Source organism: Giraffa tippelskirchi, chromosome 2 (assembly GCF_054371585.1).
Source record: "Giraffa tippelskirchi isolate mGirTip1 chromosome 2, T2T-mGirTip1v1.2.pri, whole genome shotgun sequence".
Lineage (NCBI taxonomy): Eukaryota > Metazoa > Chordata > Mammalia > Artiodactyla > Giraffidae > Giraffa > Giraffa tippelskirchi.
In genome coordinates, this window is record NC_137276.1 from 91,762,612 (window position 1) to 91,788,939 (window position 26,328).

At 37.4% G+C, this 26,328-nt stretch overlaps 2 protein-coding genes across 7 annotated transcripts in view; one reads left to right on the plus strand and one right to left on the minus strand.

The window, feature by feature from the left end:
* The window catches only part of PLS1 (plastin 1), a 141,268-nt gene extending 135,268 nt beyond the window's left edge, over positions 1–6,000 (minus strand). The window contains exon 1 of the mRNA XM_081569565.1: positions 5,813–6,000. The gene's annotated coding sequence lies outside the window, so the exon portion shown is untranslated. The remainder of the gene's footprint in view (positions 1–5,812) is intronic.
* Positions 5,651–26,328, plus strand: part of ATR (ATR checkpoint kinase) — a 123,601-nt gene continuing 102,923 nt past the window's right edge. For all 6 annotated transcript variants that reach the window (XR_014076640.1, XR_014076641.1, XM_081569519.1 and 3 more), the window contains exons 1-7: positions 5,651–5,775; positions 19,366–19,457; positions 20,580–20,729; positions 22,210–23,087; positions 23,935–24,110; positions 24,762–24,953; positions 25,992–26,182. Coding sequence is in view for 4 of the 6 variants with exons in the window: in XM_081569519.1 (XP_081425645.1) it covers positions 5,717–5,775; positions 19,366–19,457; positions 20,580–20,729; positions 22,210–23,087; positions 23,935–24,110; positions 24,762–24,953; positions 25,992–26,182 (1,738 nt within the window). In the remaining 2 variants the exon portion in view is untranslated. The remainder of the gene's footprint in view (positions 5,776–19,365; positions 19,458–20,579; positions 20,730–22,209; positions 23,088–23,934; positions 24,111–24,761; positions 24,954–25,991; positions 26,183–26,328) is intronic.

Genomic DNA, 26,328 nt, shown 5'->3' on the forward strand with positions numbered 1-26,328 from the left:
GGAGAAATCAGAATCATCTCTTCAGGCTTTATCTGTATCACAGAGCTTCTTGTGCTCAGTTGCTAAATTGTGTCCAATTCTATGTGACCCCATGGACTGTAGCCTGCCAGGCTCCTCTGTCCAAGGGATTTCCCAGGTGAGAATACTGGAGTGGGTTGCCATTTCTTCCTCCAGGAGATCTTCCTGACCCAGGGATCAAACCTGCACCACCTGGTGGCTCAGTGGTAAAGAATCTGCCTGCCAATTCAGGAGACATGGGAGATTCAGGTTCAATCCCTGGGAAAGGAAGATCCCCTGGAGGAGGAAATGGCAACCCACTCCAGTATTCTTGCCTGATAAATTCTATGGACAGAGGAACCTGGCGGGCTACAGTCCATAGGGTTGCAAAGAGTTGAATACGCCTGAGCACACACAAATGCAAATAATCCTTACCATTCGAACACATTTGATATCATCTTAGGGTCATACTTCAGACCTTAGCAATGTAAATGCCAATAATTCATTACTGAGATAGAAATCCCCTGGACACATACAAAAGTACTCCATGTCATTTCTGAATTATCTCCAAACACAATGGAGTCCTACTCCTGTAATACAGCTTTAGTAGATGTACACATGGATAGGAAGACAAACAGTTTACATTTAAGTTTCTTCAATATTTTAAGTTCCTTTATGAGAACAAGGTGTTTTTTTGATAATGTGCTTTTTCAATGTTTCTCTTAAATGGATTTAATAGAATTAAACTAATTCATTAATGCAGCTTGGCTGTACAGAATCACTTGTTCTGCGTTATTAAGTTTCAGAATGTTGACTTGTGGTTATGTTGATCTGTTACTTGAGGCTTTATCCAATGAAAACCAACAGACATGTGCCCCTTCTTACCCACTAAACTGACAATATTCAACACATGGTCAAGCTACTGAAGCACAGGAATGGCATAATCACATTCAGGTTTTGGAAAGATGCTCTGCTGTGTAGAACAATTCCAAACAGCATTGGCATCACCTAGGAGCAAAGTTTTAAAAACCATTAAAAATGAAAATTACTAAGTAGTAAAAAAGAAATAACTTTAAAATTTGTTGAGAAATGAAAGTTATTAAAAATAATTTGAAATGTGAATCTGTGTGTGCGTGTGTACCAAGGAGGTGTGTATTGAAGTTCATTCAGTTGTAGAAAGGAACTTGTAAAATTGTTTATATTTCTTAATCTCATTTCTTTAAGATTTCTATTTTAATACATACAGTAAAATCCTGAGAAAATGGAATTTAAAACAAAAAGTCCACTGCATTACAATAGAACCTGCTGAGGTAAGCAGCCGGGAATTTGGGCATCTGACAGAACAAGTTCATCTTGGTCTCATTTAGGTTGTTGTGCCACCTGGTGGTCATTTCTCACTCTAGTTGAATCATGTGAAAGTTAGTTGCTCAGTCCTGTCAGATTCTTTGCGACCCCAGGCCGGGACTGTAGCCCTTTAGGGTCCTCTGTCCATGGGATTCTCCAGGCAAGAATACTGGAGTGGGTTGCCATTCACTTCTTCAGGGGATCTTCTTGACCCAGGGATCGAACCAGCATCTCCTGCATTGGCAGGCAGATTCTTTACTGTTTAATGATCAGTGGGGACAATTCTATAATTATTATAGAATAATATTGTACACAGGCTGGTTGAAACTTCCAGGACATTGGTAGGTGTCCTGTTGTCAACTGACCTGAGATGCTGGGCTTAGGAAACCAAGGTGTCAAGGACACAGGAATCCACTCACCTCAGCTTCTCTGCTTCCTGCTTCTCTCCCCACACATTCCACTGCCCCAAATGAGACAGAGGGGGAGAGGATGAGAGGAAGACAAGAAGCAATCAACAGCTGAACTATCTCCCTGTATATTGGAATATAGCACTAAATATATGTGGTTAATAAATATGCATATGTCAGTGTAGATATTTTAAATTTTTTCAATAATACTGTTGAAGAGCAAAAAAAGTTGAAACACTTCAGTGAGGAGAATAGATGGGAGGAAAAACAAGCCCAAGGGAAGAAAGACAAGCAAGAATGTCATTGAAGTAATTTGGGCATAAGACATCTGATGGTCTGAAACTAGAATGGCAATACAGCACAGGGACTGGGAGAGAAGTGGATGGGTTTGACACTTATAGGAGGTAGAATTGAGTCCTTATCATTAAGAGACACAAAATAAAGTGTTTACAGATAAAATTGATGAGTTGTCTGAGATTTTCTTTAAAATAATCCAATTAGAGAGAGAGGAAACAAGAGGGGTGGTTATAGATGAAACAAAGGCTGGCCATATGCTGATAGTTGTTGAGTTGGGTAATGGTCATGGGGGTGGGGGGTGCATTCCTTATCCTACTATGTCTCAGTTCAGTTCAGTCACTCAGTTGTATCTGACTCTTTGCGACCCCACCGACTGCAACACACCAGGCCTCCCTGTCCATCACCAACTTCTGGAGTTTACTCAAACTCGTGTCCATTGAGTCGGTGATGCCATCCAACCATCTCATCCTCTGTCGTCCCCTTCTCCTCCCACCTTCAATCTTTCCCAGCATCAGGGTCTTTGCTAATGAGTCAGTTCTTCGCATCAGGTAGCCGAAGTGTTGGAGTTTCAGCTTCAGCATCAGTCCTTCCAATGAATATTCAGGACTGATTTCCTTTAGGATGGACTGGTTGGATCTCCTTGCAGTCCAAGGGACTCTCAAGAATCTTCTCCAACACCACTACTTTTGTGTATAGTTGAAAATTGCCATAATAAAAATGTAAACAAAAATTAAATGCCTGGGAAAAATTCAAGAAAAAATGCAGCAGAAATGCAGACATATGACATATAAAGCTCAGAGAGCCATCTGAACAGAAGGAAGAATTTGGAAGAGGTCAATAGGTCACTCAAATATAATAAATGTTAAATATATCATGATTAATCTAATCCTATTAAAAGAAAATCTTCACAAATGTGTTGAAACCTTATCATTTCATTCCCTTCTATCCCTATCCAGAGGTACTACTCTTCGGGAGTTGATGTATATCCTCCCCAACTATGTTTCTATACTTTTATCAGACATGTATGTATACATGATCCACTCACACAAAGTCTGGTTTTAAAATGGTATGTAGTGATTTAATATTGTTATGTATCTCTTTGCAATTTGCCTTTTTTCACTTATCATCTTCATAATTCATACATTTTACCTAAGAAATGGTATTCTTGAATAAAGTTGTATATACAGTACACATTAGATAAACCAGTTGTATATACAATATACAATGGAATATTATTCAGCCATAAAAAGGAATGAAATAGAGTCAGTTGTAGTGAGGTGGATGAACCTAGAGTCTGTCACACAGAGCGAAGTCAGAAAGAGAAAAACAAATACCACATATTACGTATGGACTCTAGAAAAATGGTACTGATGAACGTATTTGTAGGGCAGGAATAGTGATGCAGATGCAGAGAATGGACTTGTGGGATGCAGAGGGGAAAGGAGACAGTGGGACGAATTGGGAGAGTAGGACTGAGCATATATACACTACTATGTGTACAACAGACAGCTAGTGGGAAGCTGCTCTATAGCACAGAAAGCTCAGTTTAGTGCTCTGTGATGACCTAGAGGGGTGGGATAAGGGGTAGGCGCGATGAAGGCTCAAGAGGGAGGGGATATATATATATACTTATAGCTAATTCACTTTGTTGTGCAGCAGAAACTAATACCACACTGTGAAACAATTATCCATCAATTAAAATTTTTTTAAAAGAACAAAAAAATGGTATTTTCCTGTAGGACACTACCACTTCTTATTTAATATTTACTGTAATCTTTTACAAGATAGGTATTATTAATCTTATTTTATAGATGAAAAACATATACAGAGAGGTGAAGTAACTTTACTGAATAGCTTTGTAGTTTTCTAGCGGATGAAAAGAGAACTTGCACAAGGCCTCAAAGCCTAATCCCATGTTTATAGAATTCTACTTTTTTTTTTTTTTAATAAGACTAAAATTTAACCTTGAACTTCTACAAAACAGTTACTGGCTTTATATCTCCCTCTGCAAATACCATCTTTAGCAAAATATCATCTACAATGAACTGTCCTGTAAGTGAATTTTTATGATAAACCAAGAATATGTTGACATTGTTCAAGAACTTTCATTAAGAATGGTATACCCCTTTGGTGAGGCCTGATGTGTTCTTTCTCTCCATTTCTTTTTATTTTAATGGTTATTTTTATTAAATTTTTTTTTAATCCGAGTATAGTTGATTTACAATGTTGTGTTAGCTTCAGGTGAACAGCAAAGTGAATCAATTATACATATACATATATCCTTTCTTTTTTTTTTTGCAAGATTCTTTTCCCATGCAGGCCATTACAGAGTACTGAGTAGAGTTCCCTGTGAAGTATTCTACTATTTTACAAATATTAGTACACACCAACTACCTACCAGGCACTGTTTTAGATCCTGGGATATCTCAGCAGTGAATAAAACAGACAAAATCCTGCTCTCAAGGAGCTTATACTGTAATTGGAGGAGACAGCCAATAAAATAGTATATAATTTGGTTCTATGTGTCACAAAGAAATAAATCAGGATGGAGGAGAAAAGAGTAAGTTTAAGTGTGCTAGTCTATATGAAGCTCTCCGGTGACATTTCAGCATATAAGAGGGGTGATGAAAGAAGTCCAGACAAAGGGTGCAACAAATGCAAAAATCCCTGAGACAGGAGTGTATTTGGCTGTCACTCTATCACTTTGCGTTTTGTGGGGTTTTTTTTAAGATACTGTATAGTAATTATTCTCGTTTGCGAAGTAACAAATGTAAGCACACCGCACGCCTTGTCTGATTAAATACATGATTTTGACATGTTAACAGTTTCTTATTGTGTCCATTTTTCATAAACAAACTGGGTTGAGCTAGAAAATATCCACAGCCAAAAGCCACTGATTTTACTTTACAAATTAAATCACAGGTAATAGATCCACGTGACGGTGACATAAATGTATTAAATACATAGTACTGCTGCTTACTATATGAGAAACAAATAAATACAATTCAACTCTCTTTTTCAATATTAAAAGTTGCGAGAATCCTCAAGGAAACCCAAGGGAGACGTCTAGTTGGAGGGGGAGGGAGGGGTGGTGAAATCTGCTGAAACAGGACAAAGGAGGAGCCCAACTTCTGTCCCGTATCTTTCAGAAAGGATGTCAAGAGAGTGGTAGAAAATGAGGAACTGCGAACGTGACTCCGTGGGGAGGAAGCCTGCGATCTAATTCCGGCCTTTAGCTGCTGAATTGCCTCAGCTTTCAAGTTTGTGATGCGAGGGATTCTGGGTTGGTCCCCACCACGCCCTTGTCGTCCCCAGATTCAGGGGTCTGGCTTCTCTGAGCCTCTGTGGCTGGGAGTGATAGAGCAGAAAAGCTAAAAACCAAATCTAGCAAATCTCGCCTGCGCAGCGCTCCAGGCTCAGAAAGAACCTTAGTCGGGAAACCGGACTGGAGCGCGTCCCGCCCCTCGCCCCGCCCCCTCACGGCCTCCAGGCCTCCCCCGGGTCCTACGCGGAAACGAACTCAGGCCTAGAGAGCTGACCGGCCGCGGCTTCCGGGAGGAGTTTTGGGCCCCGTGAGACTCCGTCACGCGCCGCGCCTCCTCACCAGAGGTAGTTGTGGCGACGCCAGGAGCCCGCCTCGTTGTAATTGAAGAGTGCCGCGCGTCCTCAGAATGGGCGAGCATGGCCTGGAACTGGCGTCTATGATCCCAGCCCTCCGGGAGCTGGGCAGGTAGGGCCAGGCTTGCGTCTAACGTGCTGTCCCTCACCGGTCGCTCGCGTCCTGGCGCCGATACCCTCAACCCCGACCGCGGCCCTTGTGGAGATGCTCCGCGGCTGACTGGAGCGCTTGTCCCTCAGAGAGGCCGTTGAAAGGTCGCGAAGTGCGGGGACTCGCCGCAGACCTGCGGGATGCGGGTTGGAAGGGACGGGTCGTCTGTTGGTCCCACTTTACCTCAGCCGCGGGCGGGAGTTCTTCCGCCACCCCCACCCCACCCCCCATCCCGAGCCCCCAGGGGATTGATTGCCTCAGCGGCGGGAGGGAAGATGCCTTCTGATCACTTTCTCGTCACTTTCCTTCACTCATTAGCTTCTCGAAAGCCTCGTTCCTTGGATAGGGTGCTTGCCCCCTGCACTTGCCCCAGTTCCTATGCTTTATGATCACTGGTGGTATTTAGTACTTGGTATTGGTATTTAGCTTTTTGACCCGAAATTACCCTCGGAAGAAAAATCACTCGTTCTGATTTTGTGCAAGGAAGCGCAGTTGCTTGAAAAAGTTTCTAAATGAAACCGTAGGCTGTTCTGGAGATGGGACCTTTTCGTACTGATTATCCACTCTTCAGAAAACGTTATTGTACTCAGAAATCCCACGGATCTTCCACAACGTCCACAAAACATAAGTGTTCACAGAATGTTGCTAAAATTTGAAGATAGCTTAATGTTCCAGTTGCAAGTTGTTATTTCCCGTAAACGTCGTGTCTGACTCTTGGTGACCCCATGGACTGCAGCCTGCCGGGCTCCTCTGTCGATGGCATTTTTGTCCGCGGCCCACCAGGCTCCTCTAGCCAAGGGATTTTCCAGACAAGAATACTGGAGTGGGTCTTCCCGACCCAGCAATGGAACGAACCCACGTTTCCTGCTTTGGCAGGTGGATTCTTTACCACCCAAGTAAAAGTAAAATTCTGTAAACCAGCTGCCGAAAGAGAGGAGACAGATGTCAGTGGCTGCTATCCCCATTCAACACACACATAGCCTTTTCTAAACCTGGCCTGAAGACAAGAGAAAGGGTTTTCGTTTGTTTAATTTTTGTAACACACTGTGAACAGAAAATAAGTGGGCTTGTACCACTGCTGCAGTTGAACTGTCAACTGAAATGGTTGCTTTTTGATTTCTTAAGCTGCTTGGAAACTTAGTACACAGCCACAACTGACATTAATCCCATGGGATATTTAATTCCCTCTTTTTGCCATGCATTTGTATCTATCTCCACTTGTAGATCCTACAGACATTGATATTTAGTCTTCCTCAGTTACATAAATAGGAGGATGTAAATGAAGGGACCATACTTGTCTTAACTGAATCATCCTATTGTTGTGTGTATAATTTTTTTCCCACTTTGCATGAATGTTGCAAGCGTACTTGTGTTAACATTTTGTAAAGTAACATCTGCCTTTCTAAAATAAGATGAAGGAAGTGTTCATATGGGAAACTGATACACAGGTCTCATCTTTCAGGCTCAGTGTGAAGCTCAGTGTGTTTTCCCCACCTTGCTTTAATATAGAACTTACTGATTAATACTTCTCTTCCCTTTTCTGTCTTCCTCTGTGATACTTGTTAATGAAAATAATAGTATCTTGGATTTATTTATAATCTCTTTCATTAACAGAACTTAGGTTCCCTTTTACTCATTTGTAGCCATTCTAATAGAAGGAGTAGAAAAACTGACACATAGAGCATTGTCTAGTAATAGTTCTTAACGATCATGATTTTTTCATTGCAACTGCTTCATTCAAGCTTATTCAGTCTCCCAGTATCTCCATGATCTGGGAGAATGGAGCAGATACTATCACTTGATTAAGAAATGGAGTCATGGAAATTGAAGAATTAAAGTCAAAGAGATAGCAGTTATTGGAGCTAGGTTTACAGAGTCAAGCCATCAAAGCTTTATTTCCCCATTTTCCCCCCCTTAATTGATCACAGCAGTTGCATTTCTGAAAAAAGTAAGATGTTACTATTTTAATGTGCAGTCTCTTCTTCCTCTGTCTCTCAGGGATAAATTTTGCTCCTGTTTTTTGCTGTTTGAACTCTTTTTTCTCTGCATAGTCTTTCTGGTATTCTCATCCATTCTCCTGCCTTCGACTACCATCTGCTATTTGATGACTCCAGATATGTGTCTCCAAATCATATTTCCTTCCTGTAGAACCAAAATGCAACTGTATATTGGCAGTTGTTAGTGTAACCCACTTGTTCCCTGGGTGTCCTGTGTACAGTTAAGACTCAATATATCCAATACAAATTCTCCACATATCCCAACCTCCCCAAGCTTTTTTTTTTTTTTTTTAATTCTCTCTCATTTGCTGAGGTAGGGATATTTCAGTAAATGATACCACGTTCATTCATTTTTTCAAACCAGAAGGCTGGGCATCGTTCTTGACTCCGTATGTGCTTTCAGGCTATATCCTTAGTCTTCTTTCCATGTTTTTTCTTTTTTAATATTTATTTATTGTTATTTTATTTATTTTTGGCTGTGATGGGTCTTTGTTGCTGCACACAGGTTTTCTCCAGTTGTAGTGAGCTGGGGCTGCTCTCTAGTTGCAGTGTGAGGTCTTCTCATTGCAGAGGCTTCTCTTGTTGTGGAGCATGGACTCTAGGTGTGTGGGCTCAGTAGTTATGGCACACAGGCTTAGTTACCTCACAGCCTGTGGGATCTTCCCAGACTAGGGATCAAACCAGTGTCCCCTGCATTGCAAGGTGGATTCTTAACCACACAAACCCCTCTTTCCGTCTTATTCCTCAGTAACTTGTCTAGTCTCATGGCTTTAAATATTGCCTATGTGCTGATAGGGTTTCCCAGGTGGTGCTAGTGGTAAAGAATCCGCCTGCCAATGCAGGAGATGTAAAAGACATGGGTTTGATCCTTGGGTCAGGAAGATCCCCTGGGGGAGGGCATTGCAACCCACTCCAGTATTCCTGCTTGGAGAATCCCATGGACAGAGGAGCCTGGTGGACGGACTGTGGTCCATAGCATCAAAATGAATCAGACATGACTGAAGTGACTTAGCACACATGCATGCATATGCTGAAGGCTCCCAAATTTATATCTCTAGCCCAAAGATATATGTTAGGTTCTTACTCAACATCTACACTCAGAAATGAAAATTAACATATTCAAAGGAGCACTTGTGATTTACTGTCCTTAAATCTGTTCCTTCCCCAGGTTATTATAAATTTACCAACCAAAAGCCTAAGTTGCTGCTGCTGCTAAGTCGCTTCAGTCGTCTCCGACTCTGTGCGACCCCATACATGGCAGCCCACCAGGCTCCCCCATCCCTGGGATTCTCCAGGCAAGAATACTGTAGTGGATTGCCATTTCCTTCTCCAGTGCATGAAAGTGAAAAGTGAAAATGAAGTCGCTCAGTCGTGTCCGACTCCTAGTGACCCCATGGACTGCAGCCTACCAGGCTCCTCCGTCCATGAGATTTTCCAGGCAAGAGTACTGGAGTGGGTTGCCACTGCTTTCTCCGAAAGCCTAAGAGTTATCCTTAATTTTTTTTCCTTTATGCCTTAGTAATCCATCAGCAAATCCTGTCCACCCTACCTTTAAAAAAACACTTTTCACTGTCTCCACTGCTATCACCATAATTTCTTATCTAGACTATTAAAGTAATTTCTCAGTTAATCTCTTCATTTCTACTTTTACCCACTTACAGTGGATTTCCTACTCAGCAACAAAAGTGATTTTTATAACCATGAATCATATTGTAGATTATATAACATTATTCCCCTGCTGAAAATCTTACCTTGATTTTCCAGCATACTTAGAATAAAATCCAAACTCCTTCCCAGAGCCTCTAAGGTCCACTGTAATCTGGCCTCTGCCTACCTCTGACCTCATAGCCGTATATTCATCCCTTGCCCACTATATTCCAGTGACATTGGCCTTATTTTTCGAGTACACCAAGGTCGTTCCTGCCTTCATTCCTTTGCACTTATTGTTTCTTCTATCTAAACACTGGCTGATTCCATTCAGATATCATTTCCAAGGACCTTCTCTGACTTTCCTGTTTAAAATTACTTTGTAATCACAAAATATTTTCCAATAGTGATAGTTCCCATTAAAATGTTAAATGAGACAATGGGAGGGAGATGAGGGACTGGAGAGCAGCAACATTAGCTGTAGCTGTTTCGATGGTGAGAAGAAGCTCATAATGTGAAACTGGGAGAAGTGTCTGAGATGGAATAGGAAATACAAAGATCTCTAGGTACGAATAAGCCTGCTTTGTAAAGAAGAGGAAGAAGCCTGGAACATAGGGAGCAAAGAGGAGAGTAGCATTGAGGATGGAGGGGTACGCCGAGGCCAGACATTTTAGCACTTTTTAGGGTAGAATGAGGAGTTAGATTTTAAGTTTAATAGGAAGCCGTGGAATTAACATAATTGAATTCATGTTTTAAAAACATGTAAATTCGTTCACCTACTTAGAACCTTTTGCTGTCCCATCTCCTTCAGTACAGAATTCAAACTCCTTAGTTGGTTCTTTGAGCTTTGACCTTATTGTCCCTCTTCACCTTCATTTCCAGATAATGCCTCCCTGGTCTTCGGCCATGCAGACCCTCTGACAGTTTCTAGAGCAGCTTATGTTCTTTTTCCTGAGCCTTTACCCATGTTTCCTCCACAGGAATACCCCCCTTCCTTCTCTTATTTTACCTGCCTAGCCCCCCTGGGATTCTACTTTGTGTCACCTCCTCCAGGGAGCCTTGACTCCTTCAGGTCCTGCTCAGGACTTAGTGTTCCTTTTATGTTCTGTCTTGGCTGTATTAACTCTTAACCAACTGTGTTAAAATTTACTGTTTACTTTTTTGTCCTTTAAACTACTCATTGGTTTAGAGCAGATACATCAGTTCAGTTCAGTTGCTCAGTTGTGTCCGACTCTTTGCAACGCCATGGACTGCAGCACGCTAGGCTTCCCTGTCCATCACCAGCTCCCGGAGCTTGCTCAAACTCAATATCCATCGAGTCGGTGATGCCGTCCGACTGTCTCATCCTCTGTTGTCTCCTCCTCCCATCTTCAATCTTTCCCAGCATCAGGGTCTTTTCTAATGAGTCAGCCCTTTGCATCAGGTGCCAAAGTATTGGCACTTCAGCTTCAGCATCAGTCCTTCCAATGAATATTCAGGACTGATTTCCTTTAGGATTGACAGGTTTGATCTCCTTGCAGTCCAAGGGACTCTCAAGAGTCTTCTCCAACACCACACTTCAAAAGCATCAACTTGGTAAATACGTGGTATCTTGGTTTTCCTGGCATTTGATGCTTGACCCAGGCAAGGTGCTTAAGTGTTTGTTAAATGTATCCAAACTCTATGTGATACTAAAATTACCACCCAAATATTATTGTATACTTTTGAAAGAGTATACCCTCTTCAGCTCAGTTTCTAAGGTAGAGGTTGCAAAATAAGAAATGCTTACCCTCCCATGAATTTCTTTGTTCTAATAGTACATCTAATAAATGATAATCACTTCACTTTATAAACTGATTTTTAAAAATTATGACACATGAATGCAGAATCTTTTTTACAAACTTAGACTTTATAGGAAACTCTCACCACCACCTACGATCCCAGTTCCTCTTTACCACAGACCTCCTCATTCACGTTTTTAAGTGACACTTGTCAAATTACACTTGGTTTATAACACAATCTCCTGATTTTGTCTAAAACAAGTCATGTTACCTTGTAATTTCAGACTTAAAAAATTTTTGGTTATATCTAAATCTGTGATGTCCTAGTATACTGTAGACACCAACTTTATGTGGCCATTGAGCATTTCACATGTGTCTAATCTAAAATTGAGATATGCTGTAAATATGAGATACTGAGTTTCAAAGACTTAGTTCCCAAAAGGAGTATAAACAATCTCATTAATAATTTTTATATTGATTACATTTTCAGATAATATTTTTGACATATTATTGTGATGAAAATTGCCTGTTTCTCTCTATACTCTTAATGTGATTATTAGAAAATTTAAAATTATGCATGTGGCTTGCATTATATTTTTATTGACCAGTTTGGGTTTAAATAATAAATAACACAAAGTTTTTTCTCTTTCATGTATAAATACAACTACTTGTTCTGGGTTTACATTGTTTGTAAATATTTATTATTTCAGTTACTTAGTGGTTTTTTTTGTCAAACAGGACACAATTCTAGGTGGGGTGTAGGCGATGCAAAGAGAATTGAAACACAGTTTCTCTTCTGCAGCAGCTTATGGTCTCTTGGCAGTGCAGAAATTCATAGAGAAGCATAATCTCCCACCTCTAGGATCCTATGGTCTATTGGTAGATATTCCACAGGTTCGGAAAGATTATACATTAAGGATGAAGGAGGCATAAGATTCAGAAAGATTCTTATGAGCCATTAATTCATTCAACAAAGTTTTTTGGACTGTCCTAGGGACGGCAGAGCCTGGTGAGCTGCCGTCCATGGGGTCGCACAGAGTCGGACACGACTGAAGCGACTTAGCACTATGTATCAGGACCATTTCCATCATGGCAGTTATAAGCTGTAGATGCCTTGGGTCATCTGTATGTAATCAATTATAATTGGACTTTGTGATTGAATAATCAAGTAAATAATTAGCTTTCTCATTTTTTCTTTTAGCATTGTTTAAGTGGGAAAATATATGTACATTTACAGTACTATGTAGATGTTACAAGTTATTTATATGAAATACTTAATTTTATTTTTTGTAAATAACCAGCTTGCATAGTATATCCTTAGCTATTTTACCAGTAGAAGTGATGGAGTAAGCTAATCACTTATACACAGCTTTCCATGAATTCTCTAGGCAAAGTTAGTTATCTCCTGCTGCGGGTGTATATAATGCTTGATTAAAATTGTTTATGTGCATTCTTCCCCTCTCCCCAGCAACTTCCTTGAAGCAAGGCATCTTGCTTTATTTGTCTTTTGAATTTATTATATTATTAGTACCTTTATTCATCCTTTCATCCTATATTAATAATACATATTAATGATTATCATTATGACTAATGATAATCATGCTGTCTGTCCAAGGATTATCTCTACTTGAACATGGATCCCAGGAAGGAAAGCCAAGTTTCAAGAATTAGTTGTTCAAATCTCTTCATCTTAAGGGAAACAAAACAAAATTGTCTTGATCTCATGTATTCATTTAGTTATCACCAATTCCAGTTCTTCTCTTCATTTCATGGTCAAGCTTTAGAAAGAGCATGCTCTTCTCAATATTCACATTTCATTTGTTTTTCAACCCTTTAAAATCTGGCTTCTGCCTTTACCTATACATTAAAACTTTAAAATCCAAAGGACATGTAAAAAAATCAACTTAAAATGGATCAAAGACCTAAATGAAAGAGTAAAAACTGTAAAACTCTTAGAACTCTTAGGGTAAAAGCTTCAGGACATTGGATTTGGCAGTAATTTCTTGAATATGACACCAAAAGCATGACAGCATATCAAAAAATAAATTAAATTTTAAATTATCAAAATTAAAAATTTTATACAGCACAGTATCAGCAGAGTAAAAAGACTACCCATGGAAGGAAAGAAAATGTTTGCAAATCATATATCTGTAAGGAGTTATCATCCAAAAAATATTAAGAATTACAATTCATTATCAACAGCAACAACAAAATTAACCTGATTTAAAAATGAGGAGAGGTTCAGTAGAGCATGAGACTTAAAAATAAAGAAAGGTCTTGAATAGACTCTCCAAAGAAGAAAGACAAATGGGCAAAAAGCACATGGAAAGATGTTCAACATCCCTAATTACTAGGAAATTGTGAATCAAAACTACAAAGAGATATCACTGCAACCCCATGAGGATGGGTACTATTAAAAAAAAAAGAAAACGAACAAAATAACAAGTGTTGGTGAGGATAAGAAAAAATTGGAACCTTTGTAAATTGTTAGTAGGGCTGTAAAATGATGCAGCTATTGTGGGAGCAGTATGGCAGTTTCTCAAAAAAATTAAACGTAGAATTACCATACAATCTTCCTTTTCACGTCTATGTATATACCCAAAATAACTGAAAGGGAATGAAACAGATGTGTTCTCACGTTTGTAGGGGCATTATTCACAGTAGCTAAATGGTGGAAGCAGCTCAAGTATCTGTGGAAAGATAGATAAATAAAATGTGATACATACACACAGTATATAGAATATTATTTAATCTTAAAAAGGAAGGAAGTTCTGACACATGTTACAACATGCATGAACTGTGAAGACATATGCTAAGTGAAATAAGTCAGTCACAATGGGCAAATATAGAATGCAACTTGTATGATGTAATAAAATTCATAGAAACAGAATTGGAGGAGGAGGAGGAAGAAGTCGGGAAATAATTGTTTACCGAGTGCAGTTTCAGTTTGGGAAGATGAAAAAGTTCTAGAGAGGGATGGTGATGATGGTGTAGGATAATGTGAATGTGCTTAATGCCACAGAACTGTACTCTTAAAGGTCAAGATGGTAAGTTTTATGTTAAATATATTTTACCATATAAAATATATATGCAAAGGACATTTTAACTAATTTTATTTGATCTTGTTGACAGCTCCCTCCTTAGAATTCTCACCTCCTTGGATTCTAGAACACATCTCTCATGGCTTTTCTGTTTCTTTAACCCTTTTCTTTTCTCCTCATGGCTCCTCTAACCTTAACTTAAGGTTCTGTCTTGGGCTTTCCTGTTACTTACTACATTTGCATTCTTATTCAAGGCTTCCACTACTACTAGCTCTAATACTGGTAGATTATATAATCTGCATAAGAATCAGTTTCCTCATGTGAAAATTAGGGTCTAATTTCCTGATTTTATTTCATGTGAAATATGAAATAATACAGTATGTTTAGCTTTGCCTGATATGTACTGTTATATATCGATAACTTAGTCTATATCCCATTTCACTTGAGGTCTAGAACTGTAATCCCAACAGTCTTTTGGACATCCCACTTAGTTCCCTTGAGACCTTAAACTCACTCTTTCTAAAACTGGGGTTCCCCCCCCATACCTGTGTTTCCACCTGTGTTAACTGTTTTGGTGATTAGTGTCATAATCCGGCCTGGATAGAGGGCTAGACTGATTTATCAGTCTCCTACATTAAACTATCTTTACCTTCCCAACAGTAGCTTCTAATGAGTTCTCTGGTACATTATAGGCACTCAATAAGTGTTTGTTGATTACATGAATGACTGTATGATTCCTCATCACATAGTGGAACACAGACTTTCTATTGTATTCTTATGTTCTATTCCTTGGTTACTTATACAAAATTATAGAACTCAAGTTGAATTCATTCAGGATTCTAGGATACTCTTCCTCAGATTAATTATTGTATCTCCTTTTAGTATTACTTTTTCTTGGTTGTTCTTAGGACTCTATGTGTATTTTTTTCTAACATTTATTGAATTTTTATTGTGGAAAGTTTTCAACATACAATAAAAGAGAAAATGGTATATAGATTTCCCATTTCACGTAACGATAATAATCAATTCATGGCTCTCTTCCTCTCCTCAGAGTTCAGTTCAGTTCAGTTGCTCAGTCATGTCTGACTCTTTGCAACCTCATGAACCACAGCACACCAGGCCTCCCTGTCCATCACCAACTCCCGGAGTTTACCCAAACTCATGTCCATTGAGTCAGTGATGCCATCCAATCATCTCATCCTCTGTTTATCCCCTTCTCTTCCTGCCTTTAATCTTTCCCAGCATCAGGGTCTTTTCAAATGAGTCAGCTTTTCGCATCAGGTGGCCAAAGGATTGGAGTTTCAGCTTCAACATTAGTCCTTCCAGTGTACACTCAGGACTGATATCCTTTAGGATGGACTGGTTGGATCTCCTTGCAGTCGAAGGGACTTTCAAGAGTCTTCTCCAACACCACAGTTCAAAAGCATCAATTCTTTGGTACTCAGCTTTCTTTACAGTCCAACTCTCACATCCATACATGACTACTGGAAAAACTATAGCCTTGACTAGATGGACCTTTGTTGGCAAAGTAACGTCTCTGCTTTTTAATATGCTGTCTAGGTTGGTCATAACTTTCCTTCCAAGGAGTAAGTGTCTTTTAATTTCATGGCTGCCATCACCATCTGCAGTGATTTTGGAGCCCCTCAAAATAAAGCCTCTCACTGTTACCACTGTTTCCCCATCTATTTCCCATGAAATGATGGGACCAGATGCCATGATCTTAGCTTTCTGAATGTTGAGCTTTAAGCCAACTTTTTCACTCTCCTCTTTCACTTTCATCAAGACTCTTTAGTTCCTCTTCACTTTCTGCCATAAGGGTGGTGTCATCTACATATCTGAGGTTATTGATATTTCTGCTGTCAATCTTGATTCCAGCTTGTGCTTCATCCAACCCAGTGTTTCTCATGATGTACTCTGCATGTAAGTTAAATAAGCAAGGTGACAGTATACAGCCTTGACATACTCCTTTTCCTATTTGGAACCAGTCTGTTGTTCCATGTCCAGTTCTAACTGTTGCTTCCTGATCTGCATATAGGTTTCTCAGGAGGCAGGTCAGGTGGTCTGGCATTCCCATCTCTTGCAGAATTTTCCATAGTTTATTGTGATCCACACAGTCAAAGGCTTTGGCATAGTCAATAAAGCAGAAATAGATGTTTTTTCTGGAACTCTCTTGCTTTTTCGATGATCCAGCGGATGTTGGCAATTTGATCTCTGGTTCCTCTGCCTTTTCTAAAACCAGCTTGAACATCTGGAAGTTCATGGTTCACGTATTGCTGAAGCCTGGCTTGGAGAATTTTGAGCATTAATTTACTAGTGTGTGAGATGAGTGCAATTGTGCAGTAGTTTGAGCATTCTTTGGCATTGCCTTTCTTAGGGACTAGAATGAAAAGTGACCTTTTCCAGTCCTGTGGCCACTGCTGAGTTTTCCAAATTTGCTGGCATATTGAGTGCAGCACTTTCACAGCATCATCTTTGAGGATTTGAAATAGCTCAACTGGAATTCCATCACCTCCACTAGCTTTGTACATAGTGATGCTTCCTAAGGCCCACTTGACTTCACATTCCAGGATGTCTGGCTCTAGGTGAGTGATCATACCATCGTGATCATCTGGGTCGTGAAGATCTTTTTTGTACAGTTCTTCTGTGTATTCTTCCCACCTCCTCTTAATATCTTCTGCTTCTGTTAGGTCCCTACCATTTCTGTCCTTTTACTGTGCCCATCTTTGCATGAAATATTCCCTTGGTATCTCTGATTTTCTTGAAGAGATCTCTAGTCTTTCCCATTCTATTGTTTTCCTCTATTTGTTTTGCACTGATCACTGAGGAAGGCTTTCTTATCTCTCCTTGCTAATCTTTGGAACTCTGCATTCAAATGGGTGTATCTTTCCTTTTCTCCTTTGTTTTTTGCTTCTCTTCTTTTCACAGCTGTTTGTAAGGCCTCCTCAGACAGCCATTTTGCTTTTTTGCATTTCTTTTCCATGGGGATGGTCTTGATCCCTGTCTCCTGTACAATGTCACGAACCTCTGTCCATAGTTCATCAGACACTCTGTCTATCAGATCTAGCCCCTTAAATCTATTTCTCCGTAGATTTAAATAGATTTCTTAATAGATTTAAATCTACTCCTCAGAGTACTTTGCAGCAAATTCCAGGCATCATTTTATCAATAAATACCACTATTTATTTCTAGAATGAAAAGACTTTTTAGACATATCATTATACCATTATCATACCTAAAATTTTAATTTCTTAAAAACATCAACTATCTAGTCTGCTCAGATTTTCCCAGTTGTTATTTATAGTTTGCTATTAGTTTTTATTGTTGATTCAGAATCCAATGTAGGATCAGCCATTGTACTTGGTCGATACTGCTCTTAAGTCTTCGTTATAAGTTTCTTCTCTCTTTTTTCCCTTGGAATTTCTTTGTTGAAGAAACTGTTTTCTTTTGACTTTTCTAGAAGTCTAGATCTATTCAATAGAAATATGAATATATATATAATATATGTATATATATAATTGAAAATTTCCCACATTACAAAATGCTACATTACAAAAAGGAAATAGGTGAAATTAATTTTAGCAATATATATTATTACCATGTTGTATATATCACTTATATGTGGAATTTAAAATACAACACAAATGAACTTATTTATGAATCAGAAACAGACTCTGACATAGAGAACAGACTTTTGGCTGCCAAAGGTGGGGAGCAGGGGAGAGTTGAATTGGGAGTTTGGGACTAGCAGATGCAAATTATTATATACAGATGGATAAACAACAACATCCTATTGTATAGCACAGAAAGCTATATTGAATATCCTGTAATAAAGTATGATATAAAATAATATGAAAAAGAATATATGATAACTGATTCACTTTGCTGTATACCAGAAACTAATACAACATCATAAGTCAATTATGCTTCAATTAAAATAAAAGAAACTAAAGAAACCCAAAATATATTATTTAACTCAGTATATCCAGATGTTATCATTTTAACATGTAATTAATATAAAATTATTAATGCAGTATTACACATTTTGGGTAGTGAATATTCCATATCCAATGTGTATTTCATACTTGTAGCACATCTCATTTTGGACTAACTATATATCAGGTTCTCAATAGTGTGTGATAAAGGTTTACCATATTGGGCAAGACAGGTCTAGACTTTGCAGATTGTATACTTTGCATAAGAATACTATCAGTGTCAACATTAAAACTAAACACACTTGGTAAATTCAACTTTAGAGAATTTTTTACAGATGAAATCGTGAGTCCCTTTAAGAGTTGTTGTTCATTTGCCCAGTCATGTCCAACTGTTTGTGACCCCATGGATTGCAGCATGCCAGGCTTCCCTGTCCCTCATCATCTCCCAGAGTTTGCCCAAATTCATGTCCATTGCATTGGTGATGCCATCCAACCATCTTATCCTCTGACACCCTCTTTCTGCCCTCAGTCTTTTCCAGCATCAGGGACTTTTCCAAAGTTGGCTGTTCACATCAGGTGACCAAAATACCAGTGCTTCAGCTTCAACATCAGTCCTTCCAATGAGTATTCAGGGTTGATTTCCTTTAAGATTGCCTGGTTTGATCTCCTTGCTGTCCAAGGGACTCTCAAGAGTCTTCTCTAGCACCACAGTTCAGAGGCATTAATTCTTTGGTGCTCTGCATTCTTTACAGTCCAGCTTTCACAACCCTACGTGACCATTGGGAAGACCATAGCCTTGACTATACGGACCTTTGTTGGCTGAGTGATGTCTCTGCTTTTCAACACACTGTCTAGGTTTGTCATAGCTTTCCTGCCAAGAAGCAATTGTCTTCTGATTTCATGGCTGCAGTCACCACCCACAGTGATTTTAGAGCCCAAGACGAGGAAATCTGTCACTTCTTCCACCTTCTCCCCTTCTATTTGCCATGAAGTAATGGGGCCGGATGCCATGATTTTAATTTTTTTAATATTTAGTTTTTAAGCTGGCTTTTTCAGTCTCCTCCTTCACCCTCATCAAGAGGGTCTTTAATTCTTCTTCGCTTGCTGCCGTTAGAGTGGTATCATCCATGGTATCATCCCTTTAAGGGTTAAAAGCATTTTATTTGTGTTTTAGTGCCAGTCCAGAGGAATATAATACTGTTGTACAGAAGCCAAGACAAATTCTATGTCAGTTCATTGACCGAATACTTACAGACGTAAATGTTGGTAAGAAACAATTATTTCTGGTATAAATCTTATGAATTGTTTTCTTTTTCACGTATGCACATTATAGTAGCATTTTTCTCCATGTAGCTTTAGATATATAGTTAGGATTTATGATAGTTACTTGTTGTTCATATTAAAGTATATATTACTTATTACATAATGTGATTTACACTTTTAAAATAATTCTATTTTCCTCTTTGTTATCTAGATACTGCTTGCCATTGATTCTTCCTTGATATATGAATTATTTTAAATAAAAATATTTGGCCAGTTCTCTTTTAGATAGGTCTTATGTCAGTGGTTGAAAAACAGCAAATGCTGTTTTAAGAAACTCTTTGTATAAGAATTGGCCACTTTGTCTATGGAAGGTAATAAGATTCTGTGAGTTGTTGAATCAACTATTTACTGTTTGTGACAATCTAAAAGACAAATATTACCAACTTGGTAAGATGGTGTCATATGTGCCATGTCTATTGAAATTACATGGAAGGGATAATCTGGAGTGGCATATGGCTTGTGATGTATAAATTTAATTCCAAATTTGACATAGATTTTAAGAATTACAATAGTCATCTAGCCTTTCTTTTTCAATTAGTAAAATTTTGAGTTCCTGAAAAAAAACAAAGGACTACTGAGTACTTGCAAAATGTATTTTCATATGGTACTCCATCTGTTTAGACCACTTGTCCTTACCCTGTCTGTTTGACCAACTTCTCATCATCTAGGAGTCAACTCCTTCACAGGCTATTTCCAGACCCTTGTTTCATTTATTGTAGATTAGTGTAGCTAACACATCATATCATTGATATAATTACTAGGTTATTTGTCTGACTCCCTCACCTGATTGTTAGGGTTTTTTTTCTAATCCTCAGATTTTAACACAGTGCCAGGAATATTATAGGCCTATAGCCTACATGTTTGGTAAATGGATATATGATAGATGAATACATGTGATTATTAAACATTTAAAATTAGAAAGATAGGATTGTAGTGTTTAGTCCCATGAATTTATCATAAACACTGTGTTGGACATAATTCTTGTCACCAGAGACTAGTTTCTTAACAAAAAGACTGCCATTTAATTTGTTATGACTCATTAAAATGAATCTTTTGTTGTTTTAGTTGCTCTGGAACTTGTAAAGAAAACTGACTCTCAGCCAACCTCTGTGATGTTGCTTGATTTCATCCAGCATATCATGAAGTCCTCCCCACTTATGTTTGTAAATGTGAATGGAAGCCATGGACAAAATGAAGCCAAAGGCAGTTGTATTGGTAAGTTCTGCTGTTTGTACATTCATTGCGATCTCTTTTATGAATTCTGCCTCTTCTGCTCTTCTGAAATGTCACAAACATTGTTATGCGTATTTTGGTCAAATTTGCTATAAGTTGAGGGAGCAAAATGGTTTTATTTCATGCATCCTTGTTTTCTTTTATTATGAACTAAATACTACGAATGGAGCAGAAGTAACTGAATATGTTTATATGCCATTGAACATTTAAACGGTTTTCTTTTTTCTGTTTTTGATAATGTCTTTTTTAGATCGCACATTAGCAAACCATGGCTCATAGGCTGGCTGCCTGTTTCTGGAAACAAAGTTTTGTTGGAACATAGCCATGATCATTCATTTATGTATTGTCTGCAGCTACTTCAAAGACAACTGAGTAGTTGACATTGAGATCATATGCCCCTCAAGCCTGAAATATTTCATATTTGGCCCTCTCAGAACAAGCTTACTACTCCCATTCTGGATGTTGAAACTTTTCCAGGCTTTTTTCTTTATTCTCACTACTTTTGTCCCTTTGTTGGCTTCATCATAAAGAGATGTAAAGCAAATATCTTTTTTTCTGTACAATGCCTAGAGTATTTAAAAATTTTTTGCTTGAATCTTTTTTTTTTTTTGCTTGAATCTTAAGAGTCAACTTTGATAGTATGTCCTCTAAAAAGTCTTTTCTGACCATTACTGATGGTCTGTGCTAGGACTAGCTTAGTTCTTCTTTCTTTGTGCTCTGTTGATACAAAGTGCTCTACATTTCTTCTGTTGTGGTACTTATTAAACTATTAATACATTACAAATAGTTGTCAATCTATATTCTTTGCTACACTGACTTTTAAATAATAGGTTTTAACCCATTTAGTGGGTATTGAAGATGGAATATAATTGACTAGAAATACCATAGTACATTGCAGAATAAGTAATATTTTATGAAACTTATATTATTTATTAAATAAAATAATATGCATATTTATGCTACACTGTTATATAAAATATATCTCTTAGTTGCAGTGTAAAAGTTCGAGAAATTATATTGTAGGATTTAGGAGGACAAGACCATGACTGATTTGTTCTTATGCATCTGAGGCAGAGTCACCATTCAATAATACTTGTTGGGAATGATAACTATTTATTGCGCATTTAGTTAACTTTGGGCACTATGCTGAAAATTTCATATATATTATCTTACTTGGTCAGGGTAACATATAAAGTAGGTGTCATTGTCCCCTTTTCAAAGATGAAGTTATGGAAGTTTAGAGAAATGAAAAGTTCACACAACTACTAAGTGGAAAGCTAGGATCTTGTCTGACTCCAAATTGGTATTCTAAATTATTATAATATGTTTCCATTGTGTAGGGAATGTTTTAGAGTATTTTGTCAATGAAGTTTATACTTTAAAAATAAATCAAGCGTTTAGCAAATTAAGTAGCACTCTAATATACTTATTTATTTAATATCTTTTTCTGTTTATTTCAAAGAATTCAGTAATTGGATCATAACAAGACTTCTGCGGATTGCAGCCACTCCATCCTGTCATATGTTACACAAAAAAATCTGTGAAGTCATCTGTGCATTATTATTTCTTTTTAAAAGCAAGAGTCCTGCTATTTTTGGAGTACTGATGAAGGAATTATTACATCTTTTTGAAGACTTGATTTACCTCCACAAAAGAGATGCAGTAGAACACTTTGTGGAATGGCCAGTGGTAGTTCACCGATTTTTAAGTCAATTCGATGAACATGTAGGATATTTACAGCCAGCTCCTTTGCAGCTCATGAATATGCAAAATTTAGAGTTTATTGAAGTCACTTTATTGACGGTTCTTATTCGTATTATTGCAATTGTGTTTTTTAGAAGGCAGGAACTCTTACTTTGGCAAATAGGTTGTGTTCTGCTAGAGTATGGGAGTCCAAAAGTTAAATCCTTAGCAATTAGCCTTTTAACTGAACTCTTTGAGCTTGGAGGACTACCAGCACAACCAGCCAGCACTTTTTTCAGCTCATTTTTGGAACTATTAAAACAACTAGTAGAAATGGATGCTGACCAATTGAAACTCTATGAAGAGCCATTATCAAAGCTGATAAAGACCCTGTTCTCCTCTGAAACAGAAGCTTATACGAATATTGAGCCTGTCTACTTAAATATGCTGCTAGAAAAACTCTGTGTCATGTTTGAAGATGGTGTGCTTTTGCAGCTTAAGTCTGATTTGCTAAAAGCAGCTTTCTGCCACTTACTGCAATATTTCCTTAAATATGTGCCAGCTGGGTATGAATCTGCTTTACAAGTCAGGAAGATTTATGTGAGAAATATTTGTAAAGCTCTTGTAGATGTGCTTGGAGTTCAGGCAGGTGTGGAGGTAAGTCATTTTTAAGGTTACTTGTTAAGCGTATATTTTTGCCTTAATTTAAGTGTATGCATTGTGCAAGAGTAATAAAGAGGAAATAGAATATCTTTTTTTTGGTTGCTAGAATATCTATAATAATGTACATTCAGAATGGGATACTTTTTATAATCTACTTTGGCTTCCTATTACGGATTTTTAATTTGGTTTCAGAAAGATTTGTTTGCTCTGTTGGTAAGGAATGGCCAATGGAGTAGAATGTTTTAAAGTAGAGTTTGTGAAGAGTAAACATGTTTGCTGTATTATTAATTAAAAGGGAGGCCAGGTATCAACTTCATTGCAAAAACTTTGAGCACTCACCTAGACTTTTTCTTTGACAGGTTATAATCAATCACTTCTAGAAAACCTATGAGTATATAGTACTAGTCATGCCAAATTATGCCTTTTTTTCTATTTGAACTGTAGGAGTGTGATACGATAGATATGCAATAAATTGATTAAATATTTTAGTTTGCTTTATCTGTAAATCTTGCTAGATTTGTTGTATAAAAGAAGTTAGTCATTTCCTTGTAGAATTTTTCTTTGTGGCATTTTGGTCAAGGGAAAACAGGTTATAGAAGGATTTGTCTTAGGCCTTCTAAAACTATAGAACCATAGTTCTAGATATAGAGCTATATATGTGTCTATGTATACACTGTGAAATAATTAGATTAACTTAGGTTTTTGTTTTGTTTGATGAGACTCTGAAAATAATTTACCTTCTTTGGAATCTTAATACCTAATGCATTTTTGCTATCTATGAATAATACATATAAACTTATTTTCTAAGAAATAGTTTTTTAAATTATTTTTGCTTTCTCAGTATTTGTTGGGCCCACTTTATGCAGCCTTAAAAATGGAAAGTATGGAAATCATTGATGAAGTTCAGTGCCAAATTCAACAGGAAAACCTCAGCAGTAATAGCAATGGGCTATCACCCAAAAGGCGGCGACTCAGCTCATCTTTAAACTCTTCCAAAAGAGCACCAGAACAGACTGAGTATGACTTTCATTCAGTTTGTAGTTAGCCACTTAATAAAACTTTAGTGACTTAAAAATCACCTTTATTTAAGTGCTTTGCCTTAAATACACCAAGAACATTTGTTCTTTCTATAAGTAGTCGAAGGAGTGCTTAAAAAGTCTAATAGTTCTTGTAGTCTATTTTAGTATAAAAGATTCCATGACTAAATATGGTTACTTAAAAGTCTTTACTTGCCTGATTTGACTTTTTATTTTTTATTTATTTATTTATTTATTTTCTGATTTGACTTTTTAATACATTAAAAAATCTCTGTGACTGTATATCTATCCACAATTTAAAAAATGTTAACAAATTATCTTTTTTGTAATGTAACCAAAGAATTCCCATATTTTAGCCAACTGTAAAAGTTGTTATAAAGTTCAGTAGTTGTAGGGATTTCCCTGGTGATCCAGTGATGAGGACTCAGTGCTTTCACTGCCATGGCCTGGGTTCAGTTCCTGATTGGGGAACTAAGATCCCGCAAGCCAAATGGTATAGCACAAAACAAACAAAATGTCAGTAGTTGCCATTACATGCTATCTTTTGTTTGAAATATTTTTCATGTACAAGCAAGATTATATAAATTCATATGAATATGAATCTTTACACTCTGGTTATAATTAATTACAGAATTAAACATGTGGATATGAACAAAAAGAGCGTATTATGGAGTGCACTGAAACAGAAGGCTGAGGACCTTCAAATTTTCCTTGAATCCAATAATGTGACGACTCCTATTACTGCGATTTTAGAAGGAATTGCTGTCATTCTACAGCTGACTGCTCTGTGTACTGTTCATTGTTCTCATCAAAACATGGACTGGTAAAAACAACTTGTATTTTCTGGGTGGGTTTTGTGTAACACATTTGAATTTATTGTTTTGGAAGACCTCTTTATTCACTTGATTTTTGTGACCTTAGAACACAAAATTTTTCAGTGAAAGGGAAATTTGTTTTTTATTGAGCATCTGCTAAATGCCAGATACTGTATTAAGTACTGTACATATCTTATTTAATGTTTACAACAATTCTGTGAAGTAAATGTTTTTATGTCCTCTTTGCACATTCAAAATTGAGGCTCTTTTTTGTCTGAAGCCTGAACTAACTTTCTGGGGTGGAAAGGTAGAACATTTTTGTATACAACTCAAAATTCAATGCCCTTAAAGCCAAATATTTCATCAAAAGAACTTTTCCCTTTGATTATAAAAGTAGGAATTTAAAACTCATTAGAGATATTTTTAGTTTAGTATTCTTAATATAGGTTAATGACTCTATCAGAAGGAATAAAGTGTGAACCCTCTCTGAAGATTGTCTTATTTTTTACTGCCATGTTATAGAACAACACTCCTTGGTAATTTTTTATATGATCATTTATTCCGTGTTTCCTAACTCATTCTTTGTTTTCCTTTTTTTTTTTAAATCTTTTAATTTTCCTGAGTCACTCTTAACTAGCTAATACAAAGTTATGAAGGAGATTAAAGAAGCTGTACTAATTTAGATTGCCTTAAATTTGGAATTTGAGATAACTTGAAGTCATAGTTAACTTGGATAAAGGCTGCTTTTGTCCTATTATTAAGAAAGGGTTTACACAGCTATATCTTCTGTTATTTTAAAGCCTGGTGGTATCACATTTAAATAGCATAGATTAACTTTACTTACCAAATCCTGTGTGATTTAGACTGACCTAAAGAGATTAAACTTAAAATAATAATGATATATTAATTGATATGCATATTTACTTTGAATTGGTTTAAAGTTTTAGGTTAGTTTTATACTCACAATTTCTTTTGCCTTACTACAATATTAGTTTTGACTATAATAAAATTCATTTTAATTGTCTTAAAAAATGTTTTAACTGCAGCTATAATTTCAAGGACTGTCAACAGAAGTGTAAGAAGAAACCTTCGGTAATGATAACTTGGATGTCTGTGGATTTTTACACAAAGGTGCTTGACAACTGTAGGACTTTGTTAGAATCTGTTCAGAAACCTGATCTGGAGACAATTATTGACAAAGTGGTAAAAATATATGATGCTTTGATGTATATTCAAGGTGAGTGCAAAAAAGCAATGGATCAAAATAACCAGTAATCAGTATGGAAATAGGTTTTCTTTTTTGCCTGAGTCCTAAATGAACCAATGTTGGGAATGCCCAAAAGTTTATTCTTGATTTCAGTTCTGTTAAGCGTATCAGTAATT